General features: G+C 47.6%; 1 protein-coding gene across 6 annotated transcripts in view; it reads right to left on the bottom strand.

Annotated features, from left to right (window-relative positions):
• Positions 1–899: 899 nt before the first annotated feature.
• Positions 900–24,906, bottom strand: part of C7H20orf96 (chromosome 7 C20orf96 homolog) — a 38,223-nt gene continuing 14,216 nt past the window's right edge. The window contains exons 1-11 of one of the 6 annotated variants that reach the window (XM_032351101.1): positions 20,702–21,109; positions 20,383–20,431; positions 19,716–19,833; positions 11,856–11,968; positions 7,919–8,077; positions 5,564–5,663; positions 4,299–4,456; positions 4,118–4,219; positions 3,858–3,944; positions 3,045–3,163; positions 1,308–1,483 (exon numbers count right to left, since the gene is read on the bottom strand). In XM_032351101.1, coding sequence (XP_032206992.1) covers positions 1,423–1,483; positions 3,045–3,163; positions 3,858–3,944; positions 4,118–4,219; positions 4,299–4,456; positions 5,564–5,663; positions 7,919–8,077; positions 11,856–11,968; positions 19,716–19,833; positions 20,383–20,431; positions 20,702–20,721 — 1,086 coding nt within the window. In that variant the 5' untranslated portion in view covers positions 20,722–21,109 and the 3' untranslated portion in view covers positions 1,308–1,422. The other 5 variants (XM_032351102.1, XM_032351098.1, XM_032351100.1 and 2 more) reach the window with 5 other exon arrangements.

Consider the following 24,906-nt stretch of genomic DNA (forward strand, 5'->3'; position numbering starts at 1 on the left):
TAGGACAATTTGGTCAGGTGTCCTGTAACCTGTGAGTCTCTCTGGACGCCAGGTGGATTGGTGAGCAGTCAGAGCATCTGAGGCCTTGCAGGAGCCTGGGTCCCTGGGGAAGCGGTTCTGAGGCCAAGTGCAAAGCACAGGGTGTCAATTACTGAGTCCCTGGGAATCCAGGGAGGGAGAAACAGGCAGAACTCAGCAGAGGAAGAAATGAGCTGTCATGCAGGCCCAGGGACAGCTTCAGCCGACCCGACAGGGAATGCTGGAGCCAGAAGAGGTCTTCAGAGTCATTCCAGGTGAGGCCAGGATGGCTTAGCCATTGGCATTTGCACACGGAGCCGTCATGGACGTGGGAGGGGACTGATCTTGGGTGAGGGGCTCTCTGCAGCCGAGGCAAACCCTGAAGGGTCTGACTGCCGAAGGACACATTCCCACGGCACTCCCAGGGACTGCAGCAGCTGTCCTTGCTTGAAGGGGGGGCCAGGCAGCACAGCTCCAAGTCAGCACAGGGTGGGGGGCTGCGCCTAACTCCACCTGAATACGAGCATGTGTTCACGTCCACGCACGGCTGGGGTGCAGGCACTGGACAGCAGACAGCTGGACCAGAAGAGAGATGGCCATCAGCGAGGAAAACCCAACAAGTTCCCAGGGACACCAACTCAGGGAGTCTCCCCTCTGCCCTGGCACTGGCCTCAACAGGTCTGAGCACAAATTAGGAGGGAAGCTGGGCTTCCATCGCACCAGGGACAGCGCAGCCCAGAGCCAGTTCGGAGAGGGGCTCACTCGGCTCTTCTTGAGAAGTCCTGTGCCCCAGACACAGTCGGCGCAGTTAGCCACCCCTTATCTTTTTTTTTTTTTAAGATTTTATTTATTCATGAGAGACACACACAGAGAGAGAGAGAGAGAGGCAGATGGAGAAGCAGGCTTATCACCAAGCAGAAAGCCCGATGCAGAGACTCAATCCCAGGACCCTGGGAACGTGACCCAAGCTGACGGTAGACGCTTAAGCGACTGAGCCACTCAGGCACCCTAACCACCCCTTATCTTAAGACCATAGTCCATTCCTACCACATCTACTCAAGGCCTAGCTGGAAATCTCCAAGCAAAAGAGCAAATGCAAGGCCGGCTTTATTGGTAAAAAGGAATGGCAGACTTGACTGGGAGTATCCACCTGGCCCAACCACCAGCGCCAACCAGAAAGAAAAGAGGAAAAGTGGAGGAAAAAAAGGAGCCGGGGAGGGAGGAAGGAAGAAAGGAAGGAAGGAAGGAAAGGAAGGAAGGAAAAGAGAGAGAAAGGGAGGCGGGGAAGGGAGGAAGAGGAGACCAGGCTCTGGACGTGGGCATGCGCTCAAGGAAGACGATAAGTCAAGGCTCCAGGTATAGGAAAAAGAGCAGGGAGGGAAGGCTGGCCCCTGGCCCCGGCATCTAGAAGGGCAGCAGCTCTTCCACGGGGATGTTGAGGATGACGTCCATGTCTGGGGTGCACCTGGTAGGGAAGAGCAAAGAGGGTACGGGAGGTCAGGCAGGGGCGCCAGAGTTGAAGCGTGGGAGAGCACGGCCTCGGGGGCAGCCAGCTCTCAGAACGCTGGTACTCAGCTGGGGAGCCCCATCCCAAAACACCAGTGACTGTGCAGCAGTGGGTTTAAGCAGCAGCTGCAAAAAAAAAAAAAAAAGATCCCATACTTGGGATCTCCAAAGCAGGACGTCTGCAAATACGATCTCTTGTGTGTGCACGTGGAGATGTGCGCACACACCAAAAATAAAAGACGAATGGGTCTGGCATAATGAATGTTCCCCTCCAGAGGTCTGGGGTCAAGAGGGAGCAGGCTCTGAAACACGCGGCCTCTCACGCCCAGCACTCTCTGTGGTCAGAATGGCCGGCTTGGACACCTGGCTGTGTGTCACCTTGAGCTTCCGACTTCCCCCAGAGCCCCACTCCTTCGGTTGGCATGTATGTGACAAGCACTCACTATGTGCCCAAGCCCAGAGCGGCCTCAGTTTCCTCATTGCTCAAACGGGGGAGGATAATTCCAACCTCGATCTCTGGCAGGTGGACTAAGCTCCGTCACTGACAGGTGTCCTTCTTTCCATACAAGGAGTGAGAACAGCCTCCATCACAGCGACCAGCACATTTAGGGGGCCAGAGGATGACACCCTGCCCCCAACCTCGTCCCAATTCTCTCATCCATTCTCGTGGCTTCCATACTCTCCTGACCCACACTGAGCTATTCAGGCACGAAATGTTAGGATGTCTGCAATGGATGGTATTTCACGAGAAAAAGCGAAGGAATGAAGATGAACCCAATATGACAAAAATAGAACAACTCGTAATCTACACGGGCAACTGAGTGTTCACCAGAACATTCTCTCTACTGTCTGCATATTTGAAATTTCCCAAAATAATGGCAAAAAAGAAAAAGCATCTCTATACTGACAATGCCAAAATTTCCATCTGTAGCTGGTATCAGTCTTCTGAGTTCAATCATCGACCTGAGGGCTCTGCACGAGGTGCCCCAGGTCCTGTGAACCATCACATGAGGCCTGGCCTCATGGGATCCCCAGGCTCCACCACAAAGGGCTTGATCCAAGAAAGGTAGGTGGAGAACTGGCTTTGGAAGGAAGGAAGTTCTTCCTCTGGGGCCTGGGAGTCTGCCAGGCGGAGAGGACATCCTTTTCTCCTCACAGAGTGTCTTCTAGGCCCATCTTCCCTGGAGCCAAACACCCTATTCAATTCCACCTTCCTAAACACCCTGGGAGCTTAGGGGTATACCCACTTGGAGGAAACATGGAATCTGAGAACCTGAAGAGTCCACAAAGCTTATGTAACCCAGCTTCCTGCGTACGAATGGGACACGAAGGCCCAGAGACAGGAAAGGTCACTTCTGCCACGTGGTTAGCAGCAGAGCCAAGGAGACCCGGGTCGCCCTGCACCCTCTATCCAGGGGTCTGCCTTCTCCACCAGGCTGCCCTTCCTGGGGACAGAGAGCCTCTTCGAGGGCCCAGCATAGTGGGTTTAAGCAGCAGCTGCAAAAAAAAAGATACCATACTTGGGTCTCCGAAGCAGGACGTCTGCAAATACGATCTCTCGGGGCTCCTGGACCTGCACCTGGAGCTGCTCCACCTCGGCCTTCAGTATGGGTATTTCCTTCTCAAACTGGTTGATAAACTGAGGGGAGAAGCACGGCAGGGGAGAGTGAGGAGCCCAGCGTCCCCCAACAAAGAAAGAACGGGGCCACCCGAATGAGGAGAAAGGCCATCTAGGGAAATGGCACGGCTTGGCCACAGGGGCCTCCTGGACTCCGGAGGGCTGCTCGCAAGTAAGGGCCAATGTCTGATGGTCCTGAATGAGGCGCGGAGGTCATGGAGCATGGAGAGAGGTGGCAAAGCAGGGAGGGGCAGTACCCAGTGGTGAGAACGAATGGGGGCTGGCAGATACGGTGAAGGCCACTCATGCTGACAGCAGATGGAGGGTGATAATGAAAATGAATGTGGGGTGAGGGGCAGTGATGGTGAAGTTCATTAACTCGGCTAGTGAGTGATGGTCAGTGGCGAGAATTAAGTGGTGGAGATAGGAGGGGGTTATGACAGTAAAATGATGGGTGAGCACAGGCTGCTTGGTGATGTTGCTAGTGGGTCATCGCCGGTGATGCTGGTTAGTGAGGCAAGGCTTGGGCCTGCACTAACCTCCTTGTCAGAGGAATGACAAGGGACAATATGGCGCTAGCTGGGCGAGAGGCTGACACCGGAGCCAGAGGCCTCCTGAGCACCAGATCGGGACAAGCCTGACTCACACAGGTCCTGGGGCCTACCCACCCTTCTGCTCCCTCACAGAGGGGTCGTCCCCTTCCGTGCCCACTCACTTCTCGGAACTTGTCCATGTACTTCAGCAGGTCCTGGTTGTCCCGGGTCTTCTGCAGAAGAGCTTCCTGATGGGGCTGCTGGCTTTTCTGCGGAGGGAGAGGAGATCTGGCCCCCAGGTGCCTCTTCCGGGGAGGCAGGGCCTGGTAGATTCCAGTTGGGGTGGGAGGGGGTGAGTGCAGGGAGCCTGGAGGCAGAGGACGGGAAAGGAAGCAGGGCTGGGGCAGGACCTGGACACCCACCGCCACGTCTGGCCACTCACCACCACCAGAGCTTGCAGAAGCTTTTTCTTCTTCTTCTGAATCTGACTAGACAAAGACTGCAGGACCATTCTGCGCATCTCACCAAGGTCATCCAGCTCATCCTAGGGGCCAGCAGGAAGGTGTGGGCCACGGCCCTGCTTCCAGTGTGGTCCGGCAGGGCGGGGCCAGGGGCTCCCCTACCTGCTGGTTGTCCTTTATCTGCTGCAGCTGACGCACAAGGCTGGCGATCTGGACCAACTTGACAGGATACTCATGGTCCATGTACGTGCTCAGGAAGCTCACTTCCTTGTAGGTCTTCTCAATCTTGGCATTCAGCTGCTCCACCTGCCGCGCCAGGGCTGCAGAGGGCAGGAGGGACAGGAGGCAGTCTCTCAGGGACCCCTCCCAGGAGATCCAGGAGGCAAAGCTCTCCTTGGCCAATGGACTGGGATCTGGTGGAAGCAAGCTCCCACAAGGCTAAGTCCCTAGAGTCTTTTACCCCCGAAGGAGAAGAGGCAACACTGGGTAGGAAAGATAACTAAACCAGAGCTTGATCCCTAGATGAGTCCCAGTTCTGCCGCTGACTTACTCTGGGGCACTCACCAAGACTGTCCCTCCTTGGACCTCCATCTCCTCCTGCACAAGCTTCCCCCGCAACGAGCCCAGGGAGATGGGGTGACACTGACTCCCGTGAAATGACCATTAAGACCATGTCTGGGGGTGCCTGGGTGGCTCAGTGGGTTAAAGCCTCTGCCTTCGGCTCAGGTCATGATCCCAGGGTCCTAGGACCGAGCCCCGCATCGGGCTCTCTGCTCAGCGGGGAAGCCTGCTTCCCTTCCTCTCTCTCTGCCTGCCTCTCTGCCTACTTGTGATCTTTCTGTCAAATAAATAAATAAAATCTTTAAAAAAAAAAAAAAAAAAGATCATGTCTGTACTGATGCTCTCCATGGGTGGTGGCCCCAGGGTCTGAGGTTGGCTGACACACCGCCCTCGCCAGAGGGCTCCCAGTCTGCTCCAGAAAGAAAGCACAAGCTCAAGCTCAAGGTCAGTGCTATGGAAGCCAGAAGACCTGGCACCTGGCTGCGCCACTGACTCCCAGAGAGACGGCAGGAAGCAGAGGCAGGCTGGGGCTGGATCCTGGCTCGCAGCTATTATGATCCACGGCACGCTACTGTACTTCTTTTAGCTTCAGCTTTCTCATCTTTAAAATGGGCGAACAGTCCCTGCCTCACGGGTAGTTGCCATGACTGAGAGTGTGCCCGTACATCTGAACCCTCGGGGGGCCTGAAGTGCTCAGGGCTCACTGCTCCAGAAGTAAGCTGTTAGCTCTGCATCTTAGCAATTCCGTGCCTAAGGTGGGGGATGCTGGGCCTACTGTCTTCCAAAAGGTAGGAGCGAGATGAAGGCTCTGCTGACTTCCCCGAAGTCAGGGAGAGGATCAAGGAATTCATGCCGGGGATACTTACACTTCATCTTGGACTCCTCCTTCTCCTCCCACTCCTTAAGTTCACACTTGAGTTTCTGCAGCTTCTTCTTGTTCGAGTACTCCAAGATGTCCACGACAGTCTGTGGGAGTGGCGGGGTCAGCTCGCCCCACCACCTCTTCTGGCGCTACCAAAGCCTGGTCCCCCCTCAGGGGACTCGGCATTTCCTCCAGGGAGTCCCCAGATCCAAAAACAGTCCTAGACCCAGCAACCTGACCAGAGACCAGCCCAGCCACTCCAAACTGGGCCCTCCCCTACCATCCACCCCAGCCGGGGGCTCTCCCACACACCCAGGCACCGGCCCAAACCCGTACAGTGGTCCCCGCTCCCTCCTCCTTCAAAATGTCACCAAGCGCAACGGATTTAACCCCCAACAGCTCTCACAACCACGTCCTTCTCTCCACCCTCACTGCCACTGTCTTATTCAAGTTCTCTTCATCTCCTGCCTCAAATAGTACCACAGCTACCCCTAACTGGTCCTCCTCTGATCTTTGCTCCATGCCGCAGTCAGGAGCAATTAATTTAAAAATTAAAAAAAAATGTTTTAAAGCTGACCTCATCCCTCTCCTATTTAAAACCCTCCAGGGGCTCCCCTCTGCCCTGTAAATACGGTCTGAACTCCTAACCTTGGCTGACAAGGCCCTGACTGCACTGGCCTAGGCCAACATGTGGCCCCTTGAGTTGGCCACGCCCCCTCTCTCCACAGGCCTTCGGCACCCAGTTCCTCTGCCTGGAACACTTTACTGCTCTCTACCAGGTAACACTTACTTCTGCCCGTTTCAACATAAGCATCACCTTCTTCAGGAAGCCTTCCTGACCTCCCATGTCTGGGTGAGAGGCCCCTCTCAGCTCCCCAGAACCCCTGTTCCCACGACAGTACACAAATGGCTTTCTAACTGCCTGGACCCCACTAGAATGACAGCTTGATGTAGACAACGTGTCCCACTGATCCCTGTTTCCCAAGAGCCCACAGGGAGCATTCAGGATGAACAAAAAATATACTAATGGATCAATGCCAGAAGATCAACAGTGATTTTATCTAAATTTGGAGAATATTCTAAGTTCCCTTGAGCTGAATGACTCTGCAGTCCTTGGCCTGTGTGATAGACTGAACTGTGTACCCTCCCCAAACTCATATGTTGAAGCCCTAACCCCCAATAGGGCTGTGTGTGTAGACAGGGCCTTTAAGGAGGTAAAAGGTTAAATGAGGTCTAAAGGGTGCAGAATCCGATAAGAGCAGTGTACTTATAAAAAAAAAGGAAGAGACTCCAGAGCCTTTCCATGTGAGCACAGAGAAAAGGCCACGTGAGGACCCAAAGAGAAGAAGGCAGCTATCTGTATCCCCAACGACAGAGGCTTCCTCGCTGGACATTGATCTCGGACTTGCCAGCGCCTTGATCTTGAACTTCCAGCGTCCAGAACTATGAGAAATTTCTCTGTGTAAGTCACCTGGTCTCTGGTGCTTTGGTAAGGCCACCTGAGCAGACTAAGTCCCCAACACTGAGTTTTCTCTTCATCTCCCAGGCTCCGGTGAGCTCAGTCCCTCTTCTCCCTGGGCATACGGCAGCCAGAGGGCATTACTGCTCTATGAGACCATTTCCTCCGCCTCTCCTCCAGCCCAAGCTCCTGGGTCCCCTGTGAACTTTGCACTCTCCTCCAGCAGCTTTCCCAAGCCTCTCCCAGAGGAGGCAGAGGATGCCACCCGGGTTCTCGAAAAAGTGGCTCCCCCCGCCCAGACCATAAGCACCACCAGTGGCTGAGGATGACAATCACAGCTTGCGGGAAGGAAGCCAGATCCTGGTGCCAGATGTGCTGTGTTCAAGTCAAGTGTCGACCCTTGCTAGATGAGTGAGCTTGAAGGTGACCTTGAGTAAGTCACCCCGCCCCTCTGTTTCCATTTTTTCCTATGTAAAATAAAGATAATAATGCCCACCCCACGGGGTTGTGGTAAGGGAATATATGGATATGTACAACCCTGTGTGAGTAGGAATGGGAGTGGTCGGCATTGCTACACCTGTTGTGTGCCGAGTACAACACCCCCTTTCGGGTAGGTGCTTTGTGCTCTATTTTACAGAGCTCAGAGGTTAACTCGAATTCTCCCAGCTAATAAATGCTGGCTTTGGAGTGAGAACCCCCATCTTGGTCTGGTTCCAAAGCCCAGCTAGGTGGGGCGAAGAGTGGGAGAGATTCATCTTCCAGAGGAAGGAAGCATCTTGTGCAACGGGCCTGGAGAGGCCAGGAGAGGGCGCCCGAAGGCTCAAGGGGGCGGTGCCGCGGGCAGGACCGACGTGCAGGGGGCGGAGGCCAAGGCTGGGGAAGGTGCGGGTGGGACCTCACCTGGAGGATGTCCTGCTCCTGCAGCATCGTGCGCACTTTCAGGGCCGAGCTGTCTTCCATGTCCTGGATGTCCTTGATCAGCTCCAGGTTGAGCTTGGTGAGAAAGACCTCATGGCTGGAGAGCTCCTGCAGCGTGGTTCGCCTGTTCCTGAGCAACGCCTGCAGGCGGAGGGGAGGGCAAGTATGGGAGGCGGTGCTGCGCGCTGCGGCCCGGAGCCTAGGGACCATTTCCCTCCCGCCGCACGCCCGCCCCCTTGTGGTCTCGACTGGTAAATGCAGCCCCATTGTCTGCGGGACAGAGTCCGCCCCACGCCCCCCCCCAACTCTTTCATCCATTCTGAAACGCCCATTTTCCCTGATTTTTACACCTCAGAGGTGGACGCCTCTTACAACGGGTGGCATGTCACGATCTGACAAAATTTGTTCGTTGGAAATAAGATAAAGCGGCACCTTATTACCAATGGCTTCTTAGAATCAATAAAAAATAGTAGTAACAGTAGTAATAAAAATAGAAAACACCTCAGGTAGGTAAGAAAGGGGCAGAAGTGATGGGTCAGGTCTGGAAAAAGCGGGGAAGCCAACTGGATGATAGTCGCTACCGATGTTCATCAGAGACGGCTGAGCTAAATGAGTACTCGCTCTCTCATTGCCCACATTTCCCCGCAGAAACAAGGAGGCGCTGAAAGCTTAAGGGGTTTGCTAAGATCACCTCCAGCAGGTAAACAAAAGCTACAATAATAACAACTATGTGTTGGGTACTGGGCTTCACTGGGCACTCAGAAGGTGATATTGGTTCATTCAAAGGCCCTGTCTACTGACTCTTATTTTATTGATAAATGGAGGCTCAGATACGTTAAGTGACTTGCCCAAAGTCACACAGCCAGAAGGTATGGCACCGGAACTGGAAAGCCGGACTGTTGACTCCCGATGTCTGGCTCTCCACCACACCAAGAGAAGGAAGTGAGCGGCCTCAAAGCGCAAGGCATGGTTGAACCTCGGTTCAAATACCAGTTCTGCCGCTTACTCCCTCAGGAAACATGGGCAAACGAGTTAACCACCCCCCAGAACCCTGCTATCCTCATTCTATTTTTTTTTAAAAGAGTGTATTTATAGAGAGAGAGCACACACACGTAGGGAGAGCAACAGGCAGAGAGAGAAGCAGGCTCCCGGCTGAGCAAGGGGCTTGAGCAGGACTCATACCCGGACCCTGAAATCATGAGCTGAGCTGAAGGCAGGTGCTTAACCCACTGAGCCACCCAGGCGTCCCTGCTGTACTCATTCTAAAGGTTAGGAAACTAGCATTGCTGGGAAAAACAAATGAGATAATGTTCACTCAAGACGCGGAGTGGCTGCGCCTGGCACCCTCAGGGTGCGCGCAGGAAGTGGAGCTGATAACCATGCCCACGGGCTCTAGGCCTCCAGGTCTGCTGCGCCTTTGCACTCTCTGTCTTATTCCTGTTCTTCCTTGTTTCTCTGTCCTTCACGAGAAGCTACCCCTTCCTGGCCCCCAACTCCTGCATTCCTCATACAATAACGAGTAACCCTGCAAACATACAGACTGTTTATTATGTATGGGCCTGACACTCTGCTCAGCAGGTCACACGCACGACCTCACTTGGCACCAATCTCGGTCCCGTTTCACAGAAGCCCACCCAGCAGACATCGCGGGGGCTGGCATCAGGAATGTGTATTCTTGGGGCACCTGGGTGGCTCAGTTATTAAGCATCTGCCTTCAGTTCAGGTCATGACCCTGGGGTCCTGGGATGGAGCGCCCCATCAGGCTCCCTTCTCCATCGGAAGCCTGCTTCTCCCTCTCCCACTACCCCCTGCTTATGTTCCCTCTCTCACTGTGTCTGTCAAATAAATAAATAAAATCTTAAAAAAAAAAAAAAAGAAAAGAAATGTGTATCCTTAGCACAGACCCCATTCCCAGGGGATTTGGAGAAGCTATATAATTAATGACCTCTGCTCTAGAAATGGATCATCCCTGAGCACAAGATTTAGTGCAGAAACCCTACTTTGTTTCCTTCCTGACTCTTAACCCCAGTTGGGATTATATGTTTTTCTTATTACCTTATTTTCTTTTTTTTCTTATTTTGTAACTGTCTCTCCCACTCAAAAGGCACAGCCAGGAGGGCGGGGGCGGTGGGGTGGGGGGGGCGGGGAACTGGCTGTTCCATCACAGTTGTAGGACACAGCACATAGGATGGTGCCTGGAGCTCCATAAGTATGGGCTGAATAAACTGATGGCTATAAACTATTCTTTGGGTTTTTAAAATTCATTTATTATACGTCTCCCCATTATAGTGTAAGCTCCATAAGCACACAGATTCTGAGTGCCATGTTCACAGCTGTGTCCCCAACACCTGGCATGGTGCCCGGCACATAGGAGGCACTCTCTCAAGAATTGTAGATTGAACAAATTAACTGTCTGGAGATTGAGGGGCAGAGTCAGGATCCTGTTCCATTTCTGAGAGCAAATCAACAGAGTAATTTCTCCTCCCTTCTTGTTTCCCCCTTGTCTCCATGGTCCATTCTCCACACAGCAGCAGCAACAGCCCAAGGACTCCTGTGAAAACCTAGGTCATATCATGTCTCTACTCTACTCAGAATCCTCCAGGGTCTTCCTGTCTTGCTCAGCATAGAAACACAAAGCCTAATCATGGACTACAGAGTTGCAAATAAGTCATCACCCATACCCTCACACCCACCAGGTTTCCTTCATCACCTGCTCTAGCCACATCAACCTCAGGACCTTTGCACTTGCGGTTCCTATGTCTGGAACATTCGTTCCTCAGATGTCACCATTTAAGCAGCCTCTCTGACCACTCTGTCTCAGATGGTCACGGCCACTCTTCCTGACCTTACCTTTATACTTCATTGCTCTGCATTGCTTTACATTCTTCATTTCGTGGCACATGTTATATACTTATTTGTCTTGTTTATTGTCTGTCTCTCAGTCGAATGTGAGCTCCCTAAGGTCAGAGGCCATATCACTGGTGAATCTCCGCACTTAGATACTATGTGCCAGGGCCTGGCACATAGTAGACATTCAATAAATCAATTAAATGAATGAATAATCACAAGAGACAACATTAGGAACTGGTTGGGAGCCCAGGCTTCAGAGCCAAATTGTCCAAGTTCTAAAGTCAGGATAAAAATAACACCAGAGATAGGAATTCCTCCTTTAAGAACGCTGGGCTGCCTCTGAACCATTCTGCAAAATTAAAGGTTAAAGGGAAGAAAAGGTTTCAAAACGAATATATTCTTCCCTATTTCTTTATATAGTAGTCATTGTTCACTGAGCTCTTAAAAACCTTCTTGAAGAAAGTACGAATTCTTTGCCAGTATTTTGTAGCATTTATAGTATTTAGTATTCTACTTTCTGCTAAGGACACAAAAGACTCCTCCTCTTTTAGTCATTTCAAACATTTTAAAACATTGTTCAGAAGCCATAAAAAAGCAATAGATGGTGAGAACACTAATTATCTAAAGCTTTATCAGATGATGGGAAAAATGTAATAGTGAGCTTCTGAGCTGTGCCTTGAGCTGCTCTGTATTCCATGAAAGGTTAATTTACTGGAAATTTTTAAACGAGCAAGCCATCAGACTGTGTTCCTAATGCAGCGAAACAGAAGAGCGATTCTGATCATCTTCCTAGTCTTCAACACAAAGGCAAACACCTTGCTTAACCAGCTTTGATCCCTGGTACTGCCATTTTTCTAACCACGCGACTTGATAGGAGTCCATGATCTCCCTGCACCTCAGTTTCCCCATCTGTAAAATGGGGGTGATGATAAGCATGCTCATGGCACTGCTGGAAAGGAAATGAGTCAAGTGCAGCACTGCAAAATGGTCTGTGCGTGTTTGCAATCACCATCCCCCTGACCCTCTGTCCCTACCACGGCTCCAATGCCTATGGGGAGGCTGCTCATACCCTCAATAGCCGGATTTTCTTCTGTGTCTTCCCGGAGTCCAACCTCCCACTGTACTTTTCTTGTGGATTCCTCAGCTGACTTGTCATAGACGTGGTGGGCTTGGAATGTAACCCTAGGGCATGGGAAAGAGCAGAGAGGGAGTGAGGGTACAGGCAGGCCTGAGGGCGGGTCCCAGGGAAGGCACCATCTAGGAGATGGCCCTGGGCACCAGCCCCGCCCACTCTTGACCTTCTAATATGTGACAGTGAGGCAGAGCATGGGACTCACATCTGTCAATCAGCTCCCAGGCCCCACTCTGCACAGGGGACTTCCACATGACTATGGGTATGGACAGAGGGGAGGAGAGGGGAAGCAACAGAAGCTGGCCAGGTGCCCACAGTCTCTCCCACCAACCTGTCAGGTAGCAAGGTCAGATGCAGCAGAGGTTAAGGGCAAGAACTAATGAGCCAGACAGCCTGGGTTCCAGTGCAAGTTCCACTTTCTACTGGCCATGTGAGCTTGGGTTGGTAGCCTGACCTCTCTGTCCCTCCGTGTTTCCCACCTATAAAACAGGAGTCATCATCACACCTGTCTCATAGGGCTGTCCCGAAGATTAAATAAGATGTCACTATACCTTCAAGTGTTCGGAGCAGTGCCCAACACAGACTCAGTGAGGAATATGCATTCTTAGCTGTCACTGTCATTACTGATGACCTGAGGCTTGGCATCAGGACCACAGCCCCTCACAAAGGTACAAGAGCTGTGCAAAATTCCTACCTGACTGAAACACCTATAAAACCTGTGGTCCCGCCAGATAAAGACCATATAGAAATAGTTCCAATCAGCATAAGGCATTGGGGGGCATGTTCTCAGAACCCCCGATTCCTCTCAGGAGGAATCACCCAAATCATCTTGAATGCTAAGGCCACATTCTCAATGCCCACCAAAATCCCCCCCTCCAAGGGCAACACAGTACTTCTCAGAAAATATGATTTCTCTAATGAATTAATACAGCAAACCCTGGAAATTTTTACTATTAACTATTGAAGTGATGAAGCAAATTAACATAATCTTGTGTTACAGTTGTGAATTATCTGTATATGTCGGGTATTTAATTGCATTGTTTAAAAGATGAAATGATTAATAGAATAATCTTGTGGTTCTAATTTAAATGAGATTTTGATTTAGATTTGTTTTAAGGTTTAAGACATTTTTATTAAATGTGTATAGGTTACCAAAAGTTTTAAGAGGACATAGATTACCCATGTCTTGATGTTTATTTATTAGATTACGAGAATTATCAAACGCTCAATGGTCTTTGTGAATCAGACAAGTGAACTACTTGAAAATGAAAAATGAATATATTAAATTTTAAAATGTGGCCTAAAAGGATTGCGGGAACCTAATTAGCGAAGTTCCAAAATCCCCCTTAGAAGTGTTCATAAAAATTATAAGATTAGTAAGTTGAACTTGAATACTTAGGGAGATTTGTAGCTTTAATGACTATTTATTTTCATTAGTGGTAGTAACCCTGATTTATCTTCTTTTTAATTAAACTTAGTATTTTGGGATAAGTTCAAGTACATGCAGTTTTAAGAAATAATACAGAGTTGAATCACTGAATTCTATTCCTGAAAAAATCATTATTGCACTGTACATTAACTAACTAGAATTTAAACTAAAAAAAAATTTTTTAAAGAAAGACTACAGAGAAATCCTATGTGTCTTTAACCCAGTCTCTGAATGGTAGCATTTTGCAAAACTAACTACAATATCAGAACCATGATATTGACATCAAGACAGACAAGATACAGAACATTTCCATTATCCCAAGCGTCCCTCATGCTGCCGTTTATAGCTATACTTTCTTCCCTCCCCTGACCATGCTCTGCCCACCTTTGTCTCAAACCCCTGGCAATCACTAATCTACTCTCCATTTCTGGAATTTTGTCATTCCTGGAATGCTGTATACATGAAATCATAGAGTATATAACTTCCGAGATTGGTTTTTCTCGCTCAGCAAAATCCTGTGGATTCATCCAAGCTATTGACTGTACTGTATCAATAGGTCTTTCTTTTAATTAATGGATGGTATTCCATGGTATGGATTGCTTCCAGTTTGGGAGTATTATGAATAAGGCTGCTACAAAACATTCATGCAATGGTTTTTGTGTGACCAGAAGTTTTCATTTCACTGGAATAGACAGATGCCCAAGAGCGCAAGTGTTGCAGTATGAGGAGAATTGCATGTTAGTTTCATTAGAAACTCTCATATGGTGGCACCTGGGTGGCTCAGTCAGTTAAGTGTCTGACTCCTGATTTTAGCTCAGGTCATGATCTCAGAGTCATGAGATCAAGCCCCATGTCAGGGTCCCGTGTTAGAGTCAGTTTTGGATGCTCTCTCTCCCTCTCCCTCCGCCCATTCCCCTCAACCCTCATGCTCGCAATCTCTCTCTCTCTCTGAAAAAAAGAAAAACTGTCACACTTTTTCCCAGAGCAGCTACACTATTTTACATTCCCACCAGCAATGCATGCATGATCCAGTTTCTCCTCTTTGCCAGCATTTGGAGTTATCACCATTTTTCATTTTAGCCATTCTGATAGGTATGTAGTGAAAACACATTATGGCTTAATTTGCATATCCCTAATGGATAATGATGTTGAGTATCTTTTCGTGTGCTTATTTACCATCTGGAGATCCTTTTCGGTGAAACGTCCCTTCATATCTTTTGCCCATTTTCTTTTTTTTTTTTTTTTTAAGATTTATTTATTTATTTCAGAGAGAGAGCAGGCGTGAGTGAGTGAGTGGGAGGGAGGGGTAGAGGGAGAGGGAGAGAGAATCCCCAGCCAGCCCACCACTGAGCATGGAGCCTGACATTGGACTCCATCCCATTACCCTGAGATCATGACCTGAGCCCAAATCAAGAGCAGGACCCTTAACCAACTGAGACACCCAGGTGGCTTCTCTTTTGCCCATTTCCTAACTGAATTGCTTTTCAATTCAATTCTTAGAAATCACTGAGTTTTGAGAGTTCTCCATATGTTCTGCATAGCAGTCATTTGTCAGAGGTGATTTGCAAAATTTTCTCCAAGTCTGTAGCTTGTCTTTTCATCCTTTTAAGAGTCTTTCACAGAATTAGTGTTTAATTTTGATGACATCCAACTTATCCATTTATTTCATTTTTATTTTATGGATCAAGGTATTGGTAGAAAGTCTAAGGGCTCTTCATGGGGCCATGGGTCCCAAATATAATTTTCTCCTTTGTTTTCCTCTAAAAGTTTTCCAATATGGCATTTAACGTTTAATCTTTATTTCATTTTACATTTATATTTGAACTTAAGTCAAGGTTCTTTTTCTGGCCTGTGGATGTCCAAGAAATGGTGTTCTAGCACCATTTGTGGAAAAGGCTTTCCTTTCCTCTGCTGGCCTGTTTTCACACCCTTGTCCAAATCAGCTGGGCATACTTGCGTGGCTCTATTTCTGGTTTCTCTAGCCTGCCCCATTGATCTATGTGTCTATCTCTCTGCCAATATTATGCTATCTTGAATACTTTGGCTTTAATAATATGCCTTAGTATCAGATAAAGTGATTCTTCCCACATTATTCTTCTTTTTCAAAATAGTTTATCTATTCCAGGGCCTTGCTTTTCTATATAAATTTTAGAATAAACCTGTCCATTGACAAAACACCATGCTGGGATTTTGACAGGAATTACATCAAACATATAACTAAAATTGGGGAGAACTGTCATCTTTACTATACTGAATGTTCTAATCATAAACATAGTTTGTCTCTCCTTTTATTTAGGTCTTCTTTGATTTCTTTCATTTACATTATGTAATTCTCAGCATAGAGTAGTAGCTTTAAGTTTAAATCTAAATATTTCATTTCCTGGGGCATCCGGCTGGCTCAGTCAGCAGACTATACAACTCTCGATCTCAGGGTTGTGAGTTTGAGCCCCACACTGGGTGTGGAGGTTACTTGAAAAAAATGAAATCTTTTTTTTTTTTTTAAGATTTTATTTATTTATTTATTTGACAGAGACACAGCAAGAGAAGGAACACAAGCAGGGGAGTGAGAGAGGGAGAAGCAGGCTTCCCGTCAAGCAGGGTGTCTGATGCGGGGCTCAATCCCAGGACCCATGGATCATGCACTGAGCAGAAGGCAGACACGTAACAACTGAGCCACCCAGGCACCCCAACAAATAAAATCTTTTAAAAATATTTCATTTATTTAGATTATAGATACATTTTTTAATTTTAAATTTAATCGTTGTTAGTACATAGAAATGTGATTGGGGCACCTGGGTGGCTCAGTTGGTTAAGCATCTGACTCTTGGTTCTGGCTCAGGTCATGATCTCCGAGTCATGAGATCAAGCCCTGCATGGGGCTCCATGATGGGTGCATGAAGCCTGCTTATGATTCTCTCTCTCCCTCTCCCTCTGCTCCTCCCCCAGCTTGCGTTCACGCTCTCTAAATAAATAAGTTTTTAAAATGTGATTGATTTTTGTATACTTGTATTCTGCAACCTTGATGAACTCACTTATTAATTCCAGTTTCTCTTAAATTTAGTAGATTTTTAAAGATTCTCTACTAGATGGGCGTGTCATCTGCAAATAAAAACAGTCAAATCATTCTACCTAATTCATCTTGATGTTGGTGTCCGTCTTTTCTCACTCATGTTGTGATTTTCCTTATTCTTGGTATGACAAGTGGTTTCTACTAAATCCTTGATGTTCTAAATAACACTCAGGATCCTACTTCAGACAGTCCCCTCTTGAGATGTAGCATGAAGGCCAGTCTTCAGAGTCCTCTACGTTCTCTGTGTTCAGTCAGGGCTTTTTTTAGTTGTAAAAGGGACGACCAAGAAGGAATGGGGCTACCCCATCTTGGTGGAATCAGTTGATTTACCTATGTTAATACACAAAAGCTGCCCTCAAGGCCATGACTTTGCATAAGACATGTTACCAACCTAAGCTTCAATTTCTTCATCTGTAAAATGGTGATGAGATCATCTCCCAGGTCATAAGGAATGAATGAAATGATGACCTCCTTCTATCTATTTGTCTCAAGTGTTCTTAAAGTTTTGTGTAGTTACAGTTTGAGGTTGGGACCGTGAACTCTACATGGCTAGAAACCCAATCTGTCTCCTTCACTATGAGTCAACAACATTCAGCCCATTGCTGGGCACATGGGTTCTCAGCAAATGGATGCTGCTGAATGAAGGAAGGAAAGAATAATGACTCCACAACACAACATGGGTCCTGAGCCAGCAGTAGCTCTTTTCATCATTATAATTTACACAGACACTTTCACTTGTATAAAGGCAGGAATCCTTGCAGACTGGGGCTGTGACAAGCAACCTAGATAGGAGAGCAAGAAGGGAAACTGGAATACCAACTCAGGTCCATGTTTCTCCAGCGCCCATACTCTCCCCACTAATACATGGTTAAAACTGTGCATCCTGGCGGGGCTCCTGGGTGGCTCAGTCGGGTGAGCATATGACTCTTGATTTTGGCTCAGGTCATGGTCTCAGTGTCATGGGATCAGACCCTGCATCGGGCTCCATGCTGAGCATGGAGCTTGCTTAAGATTCTCTCTCTCCCTCTCCCTTTGCTCCCAACCCCTCATGCTCTCTCACTCTCTCTTTCTCAAACAAATTAAAAATAAAATAAAAATAAAAAGATTGTGCATTCTGGAGGGGCGTCTGGGTGGTTCAATTTGTTAAGTGTCTGACTCCTGATTTCAGCCCAGGTCATGATCTTGGGGTTTTGAGATGGAGCCCCCTGTCAACCTCCATGCTGGGTGTGGAACCCGCTTAAGATTCTCTCTCTCCCAGGGCACCTGGGTGGCTCAGTCAATTAAGCATCTGCCTTCGGCTCAGGTCATGATCCAGGGTCCTGGGATCCAAGTGCTGGATCAGCTTCCTGCTCGGTGGGAAGTCTGCTTTTCCCTCTCCCTCTGCCCCTCCACCACGGCTCATGCTCAGGCTCGCTCTGCCTCTCCCCTGACTCTTTAAAAAAAAAAAGGGGGGGGGGTGCCTGGGTGGCTCAGTGGGTTAAAGCCTCTGCTTTCGGCTCAGGTCATGAACCCAGGGTCCTGGGATTGAGCCCCGCATCGGGCTCTCTGCTCAGCGGGGAGCCTGCTTTCCTTCCTCTCTCTCTGCCTGCCTCTCTGCCTACTTGTGATCTCTGTCTGTCAAATAAATTAAAAAAAAAAAAAAAAAAAGGCACCTGGTTGGCTCAGTGGGTTAAGCCTCTGCCTTCAGCTCGGGTCATGGTCTCGAGGTCCTGGGATCAAGCCCTGCATCGAGCTCTCTGCTCAGCAGAGAGCCTGCTTCCTCCACCCCCCTCTGCCTGCCTATGTGCCTACTTGTGATCTCTGTCTGTCTGTCATAAATAAATGAAATCTTTAAAAAAAAAAAAAACTTATTTATAATGATCTGATCCTGGAACCTGACTCTCTTTCACGTATAAACAGAAAGGATATTTTGCAGGATTTTACAGTAATGCTAAATTTTCCAAGAAAGCAGCTACAATCAAGGGAAGGTTGTACTTTGTTTTGTTCAGAACTTTACCAAGAGATGGGCCCCACTTTGGAAATCATGACCTCAATGAAACACCCTCTGGGGCGCCTGGGTGGCTCAGTGGGTTAAAGCCTCTGCCTTCGGCTTATGTCATGATCTCAGGGTCCTGAGACTGACCCCCGCGTCGGGCTCTCTGCTCGGCAGGGAGCCTGCTTCTCCCTTTCTCTCTGCCTGCCTCTCTGCCTGCTTGTGATCTCTGTCTGTCAAATAAATAAATAAAATCTTTAAAAAAAAAAAATCCCTCTAGTTATTTGAGTCCCTGATATAACACCACGTGACAGTCTGCGTTTGCAATGGTTACGTTCACCATGACTCCACATCTGTGAGTAAGCTTCTGACTACTTTGACATAACTTCCAGTAGAGCGCATCCCCGGCACTTACATACTGAAATATACATTACTTAACTATAAGTAGCTTTCCTTTTCCTTTTCCTTTACTTTACCTTAGGGCATTATTTTAAGTTTTTTTAATTATATACATAGGTAGGTTATATTATCTATACTAAAGGAATATTACAAAGTATTTGTTATTGAAAGGAATGTTGGGTCTGATGAGGTTGAGAGCAACAATGCTTTCCATTTAATTCTTGAGACAATCTTGTCAGGTCCTCATATTACAAGTGCGAAAACTAAAGCTCAGAGAGAAGAATGGCTTTCCCAAGATAGTAAATGGCAGAGTCAAGATGAAAACCTGTGTCTGCCTCAGTCAAGGGTCTGAGAACTCCCCTGGATAGCATGACAACGATGTGGCAGAGATTATCCTAAGTGGACCAAACCCTGTTTTCTTTTCCTCTCTTTTCTTCTTGGACACACAGCAGGACAACATTTCCCATCTTCCCTTGTGGTTAAGGGTGGTCATATGACTAGTTATGCCCACCTGAATAAGAGTGGGAGTGGTATGTGTCACCTCAAGTCTAGGCCCTGAAAAAAAAAAAATTGCCCAAAAAATTATCCGTATTTTCACGCACGCGCTCTCTCTCGTCCCTTTCTACCAGCTGAATGCACAAGTATTTAGCAGAGGAATTCAAGGCCTTCCAAACTGTCACAGCCACAAGGCTGAAGGAGCCTGGATCCCTGAATGATCATGTGGAAAAGATTACTTCCATCCCTGCAGATCTGCAAATGTACTTTGACATAAATGAGAAATAAGCTTCTGTACTAATACCTGAAACCTGAGTATTGTTTGTCACAAGAATTAGCCTACTCTAATATAATTTATGTCACCAAAGGGCAAAGGCGTACACTCTATCCTGTCCCCAGTTCCCATGTCCACCTTCAAGTGCCTCTGCCCACCTGGCAGGACGCTAGTCAAAGTCTTCATTTTGCTCTTCTGGTGGCCTCTGGTTTGTAGGATGGGAGGCAGAGTAGGTGACTTGGATTTCTGTTTGGACCGCTGCCATGGAACATAATCCTACCAGATATAACACAATCAGTCACACAGCCCAGTGTGTCCAAATCCCAGCGTTGCCCCTTACAGATATCTGTGACACTGAGCAAGTAACTTCTGAGATCGAAGCCTCAATTTTCACATCTGTAAACTAGATCTAATTATAAAACCTACCTCCACAGATTGATGTGAGAATTCCAAGAGGCGGTATTTGTAAAGCATGTGGCAAGTGCTCCATAAATGTGAGCTATCACTTGTTTTATCAGCCAGCCATAATTTACTAAGCACATCCAGGCTGTGAGGTGCTAAGAACTAAACACAAGGCATGGAAAAGACCCAAGAGGAAACCAGAGGAGCGATCAGAGATGAGTAAGAGAGCAGTATAATACACCCTCATGCTCTGATACGGTGGTGCGAAAATAGTGGGTCCTGCAGCCAATGTGTGACACAGGTAAGCCTGGAATTCAGGTCTCCAGATTCTATCAGCGGGGACAGTCACGGCCATGGGGGCAGGCGGACTGCAGACCCAGAGTCAGCAAGCCCTCATCTCCTCCCTGGCCCTCCCGGACTCACCAGATTCTGGAAGTTGTAGATTGTAGAGTGAATCCCACAGTGGCTGGGTCTGGAAAGAGTTCGGGGCGGAAAAGAACTTCCATCATTCCCAACCCCTGGGACTGTGAGCAGCAAACGTGAAACAGGCGTGGAGTCTCCACAGAGACCATGGTCCACTAGGAACCGGAGCAACCAAGCTGGAACTGCGGTAGCGCGAGGGAGAGGCGGAGCTAGGGAGACGTGGGCGGGGGGAGGGGCGGGGCCAAAAGAGAAGAAGGCCGATATGGAGCAGAGGGGGGCACGCATGCGCACTCCACCACCCTTTGGTTCTTACACCTACTTGGGAAAGACGCGCGCCATTGGGTGAAGTGGAAGAAGAGTAGTGAATCCGTGGAGCCCTGGTCTCTTGCGATACTTATTACTCCGCTTCTCTGACTTTCTTGTCACAACGTGGACCGCGTGGTAACCTAGGCCACTGAAACTTCCCAGAAAGACCAGTCCCTCGCCTCCGTTTCCAAGGAAACGGACGCAGACTACAGAGCGCCCAGAGGGACTAATCTCTCACAGAAACGGAGCTCGCCACTGCCTGCTCAGCTAGGCTTTAAGTGCTATCCTTCAGCTGGCCCCACCCATTATCCCAAAGAATTATGTCATATTTCCCTTCTCATCAAACCCCATCACTTTCTTCTCCATCCTTTCTCTTGCCTAATGACTTTGCTTCCGATTTCATTAAGAAAATTGTGGGGATCAGTAAACTCACATTTTCTTTTTTCTTTTTTTTTTTAAGATTTTATTTATTTGACAGGCAGAGATTACAAGTAGGCTGAGAGGCAAAGAGAGAGAAGGAGGAAGCAGGCTCCCCGCTGAGCAGAGAGCCCGACGCGGGGCTTGATCCCAGAATCCTGGGATCATGAACTGAAGGCAGAGGCTTTAACCCACTGAGCCACCCAGGCGCCCCTAAACTCACATTTTCATGTCTCATTTACTTTGTCTCCCTCCTGTGACTGCATAAACTGCCTATTAAGACCGATTTTGACAACTGTACACTGAATCCTACCCTCCTCATTTTTTTTAAGATACCGCCCTAGAAATTCCAGTTTTCTCCTATCACCCTCCCTGTATTATTCCCATCGGTATAACACCATATTTTAATTTCTGCTATTAAAAAAAAGTGACTAGGGGCGCTTGCGTGGCTCAGCTGGTTAAGCATCTGCCTTCTGCTCAGGTCACAATCCCAGGGTCCTGGGACTGATCCCACATCAGACTTCTGCCCAGCCAGGAGCCTGCTTCGCCCTCTCCCTCTGTCTGCCATTCCCCCTGCTTGTGCGCTCTCTCGCTCTCTCTCCTGTCAAATAAATAAATAAAATCTTCTTTTTAATTAATTAAAAAAACAAAACTTTTAAAAATGAAAAATTTTACAAGTGGCCACTTCCCATCTAGGTGTCCTGCCATTTCTGCTTCACTTTACAGCACAACTCCTAGAGAGATTTGACTGCTGTTGCCCATTCCTTTCCACCTCTTTAGTCAGGCTTTCATTATCTACCTCTCCATTAAAACTGTCATTGCCGGGGCGCCTGGGTGGCTCAGTGGGTTAAGCCGCTGCCTTCGGCTCAGATCATGATCTCAGGGTCCTGGGTTCGAGTCCCACATCGGGCTCTCTGCTCAGCAGGGAGCCTGCTTCCCTCTCTCTCTCTGCCTGCCTCTCTGTCTACTTGTGATTTCTGTCAAATAAAAAAAAAAAAAAACTGTCCTTGCCAACACCACCCGTGTCCTCCACTTTGCTAAACAGCACAGTCACTTCTCCGTCCTCATCTTACTTGGCCTATCTGCAGCATTTGACCGAGCGGATGACTCCTTCCTTGAAACACTTTGTAAACTAGGTGCCCAGGAAACCACTCTCTTGAATGGCTTCCTGACCCTTTCTCTTCTCCTTTGCTTGTTCTTCCTCTTCTCCCTCTCTTTTCCTCTCTCCACTCACACTCCATTCAAGTTTCCTTCCAGTCTTGTGACTTCGGATGCCATCTTTACCTGGGTGCCTCCCATACTCATATCTCCAGCATTGCCACTGAATTTCAGCCACAAACATCCAAATGCCTACTCAACATCTCTTCTTGGGTGCCTAATAGGCAACTCTAACATGCAACTCTCTCCCCCAACTCAAAACGGCAACTCTCTTCCTGGAGTCACACTTGATTCATCTTTTGATTCACCTCTCATCCCACATCCAAGTCTCAGCAATACCTTCAAAGTACATCTGGAATCATACTTCTTACTACCACCACCCAACATACACATACCCACCTTTCCTCTCACACCCAGACTACAACCATGCAGGACAAAGACCTGCCTGCCAAATTCTGGCCCACAGATTTTTTTCGTCTCGCATTCCAAATCTACTTCTTCTTTCAAGATCCATCTCAAATCATGCCTCCTCCACAATCTTCTAAGTAGCTTTTTTTTTTTAAGTGAAAATCCAGGGTGCCTGGGTGGCTCAGTCGATTGAGTGTCTGGCTCTTGGTTTTAGCTCTATCATAAGATAGAGCCCTGTGTTGGCTCCACCCTTAGCTCCAAAATTGGCTTGTTCCTCTTGGTCCCCCTCTGCCCACTCTCTCTCTCTCTCTAAAGATAAATAAAATCTTAAAAAAAAAAAAAAGTGCAGGGTGCCTGAGTGGCACAGTCAGTTAAGTGCTTGCCTTCAGCTCGGGTCATGATCCCAGGGTCCTGGGATTAAGCCCCACATCAGGCTCTCTGCTCAGCAGAGTCTACTTCTCCCTCTCACTCTGCTGCCCACCCCCAACCCCCAGCTTCTGCTCTCTCACTCACTTTCTCAATAAATATAATCTTTTTAAAAATTTGTTTAAATAAAATTCTTTAAAAGTGCAATTCCAAAAGTCTATCAATAAGAAGCTAGACTGAGGTGCCAAACTGACCAATTCTGATATCCTTCTATGCCAATAATTTGCCAAAAATGAGTCAAGCTCCGCTCTGTAGATGGCCTCAGTGCCCATCTGGACTGATTTGTTTAGAGGGATTCTGCCTGGTCCTTGTAGCTCCTGATCCCTGATCTCCACAAAAGGCCAGTCTGACTGCTGGAACAGTGTTAAGGAGGATGGCTGACAATTTTTAAAGAAATCCACTGAGAAATAAAAATAAATTTCCAGGGGCGCCTGGGTGGCTCAGTGGGTTAAAGCCTCTGCCTTTGGCTCAGGTCATGATCTCAGGGTCCTGGGATCGAGCCCTACATCTGGCTCTCTGCTCAGCAGGAAGCCTGCTTCCTTCTCTCTCTGCCTGCCTCTCTGCCTACTTGTGATCTCTCTCTGTCAAATAAATAAATAAAATCTTAAAATATATATATATATATATATATATATATATATATATATATATATATATATATATCTCCAGTCTTTTGTCCAACTCATAGGGAAAATTGCTGGCAGTGATAATAAGAACTAAGCCAAAAATAACAAAAAGAGAATATAGGATCTTAGATCTCCAAAATTTGACCTGAGAAAAATAGAACTGATGGAAGGAATGGCCATACATATACCAACAAAACCTTAAGATACAAGATGTTGTTACTAAAATTTCAGAGGGAGCCAGAACCCAATCCACAAGTCAAATCTTTTCGAAATTCAAATAGATCTCTTTGTAGTCAGAAATAAAACAAAAATGCCCACTATATGATGGTTATATGAGAGGTCCTGGCTAGTGCAGTAAGGCAAGACAAGAAAAAGTGTAAGATCTGAACAGAAAGAGCAAAACCTTTGTTACTCAGACAATACCACTATCAACACAGAAAAGCAAAATGATTCTAAAAACCACTGGAAATTTTAAAAGATGTCAGCATTGTTGCTACCACACAAAGTTCAATTGTATGCCCTCTATTTTTTTTTAAGATTTTATTTATGTGAGAGAGAGAGCGCACAAGCAGGGGGAGTGGCAGACAGAGGGAGAGGGAGAAGCAGGGAACCCGATGCAGCATGCGGGGTGATCCTAGGAGTCTGGGATCATGACCTGAGCAGAGGACAGATGCTTAACCAACTGAGCCATCCAGGTGCCCCAATGGTATTCCCTTTAAATACCAATAACAAATATGTAATTTCTAAACATATTATTTACAATAACAACCAAATCATATTATACCTTGGAATAATTTTTTTTAATTATGCAAGACCTTATGAAGAAAACTATAAAATGTTACTGCAATTTGTAAAAATAATAAGACTTAAATAAACTAGACAACCAGTGAGGTCACAGATGCAGCAATTTAGTATTATAAAATGGCACTTCTGTACAAATTCTATGCAATTCCAATTAAAATCCAAAAAATTGGTTTCCTTGGACTTAGTAGACTGATTCTAAATTTTCTGCAGAGGATCCAAATATAGCTGAGACAGCCTTGTAGGGGAAGAAAGAATGTTTCCATAAATAAAATAGAGTTCGGTTTTCTCTTTAGAATTTGGAGTATCTGGCTACAGTGGGCTCTCACTTATGGAGAGTAATAATCAGCTAGGGTTGACTTGCCACTGCCCCTTCAGGTAG

This window comes from Mustela erminea, chromosome 7 (assembly GCF_009829155.1).
Source record: "Mustela erminea isolate mMusErm1 chromosome 7, mMusErm1.Pri, whole genome shotgun sequence".
In the NCBI taxonomy this organism is placed as follows: domain Eukaryota; kingdom Metazoa; phylum Chordata; class Mammalia; order Carnivora; family Mustelidae; genus Mustela; species Mustela erminea.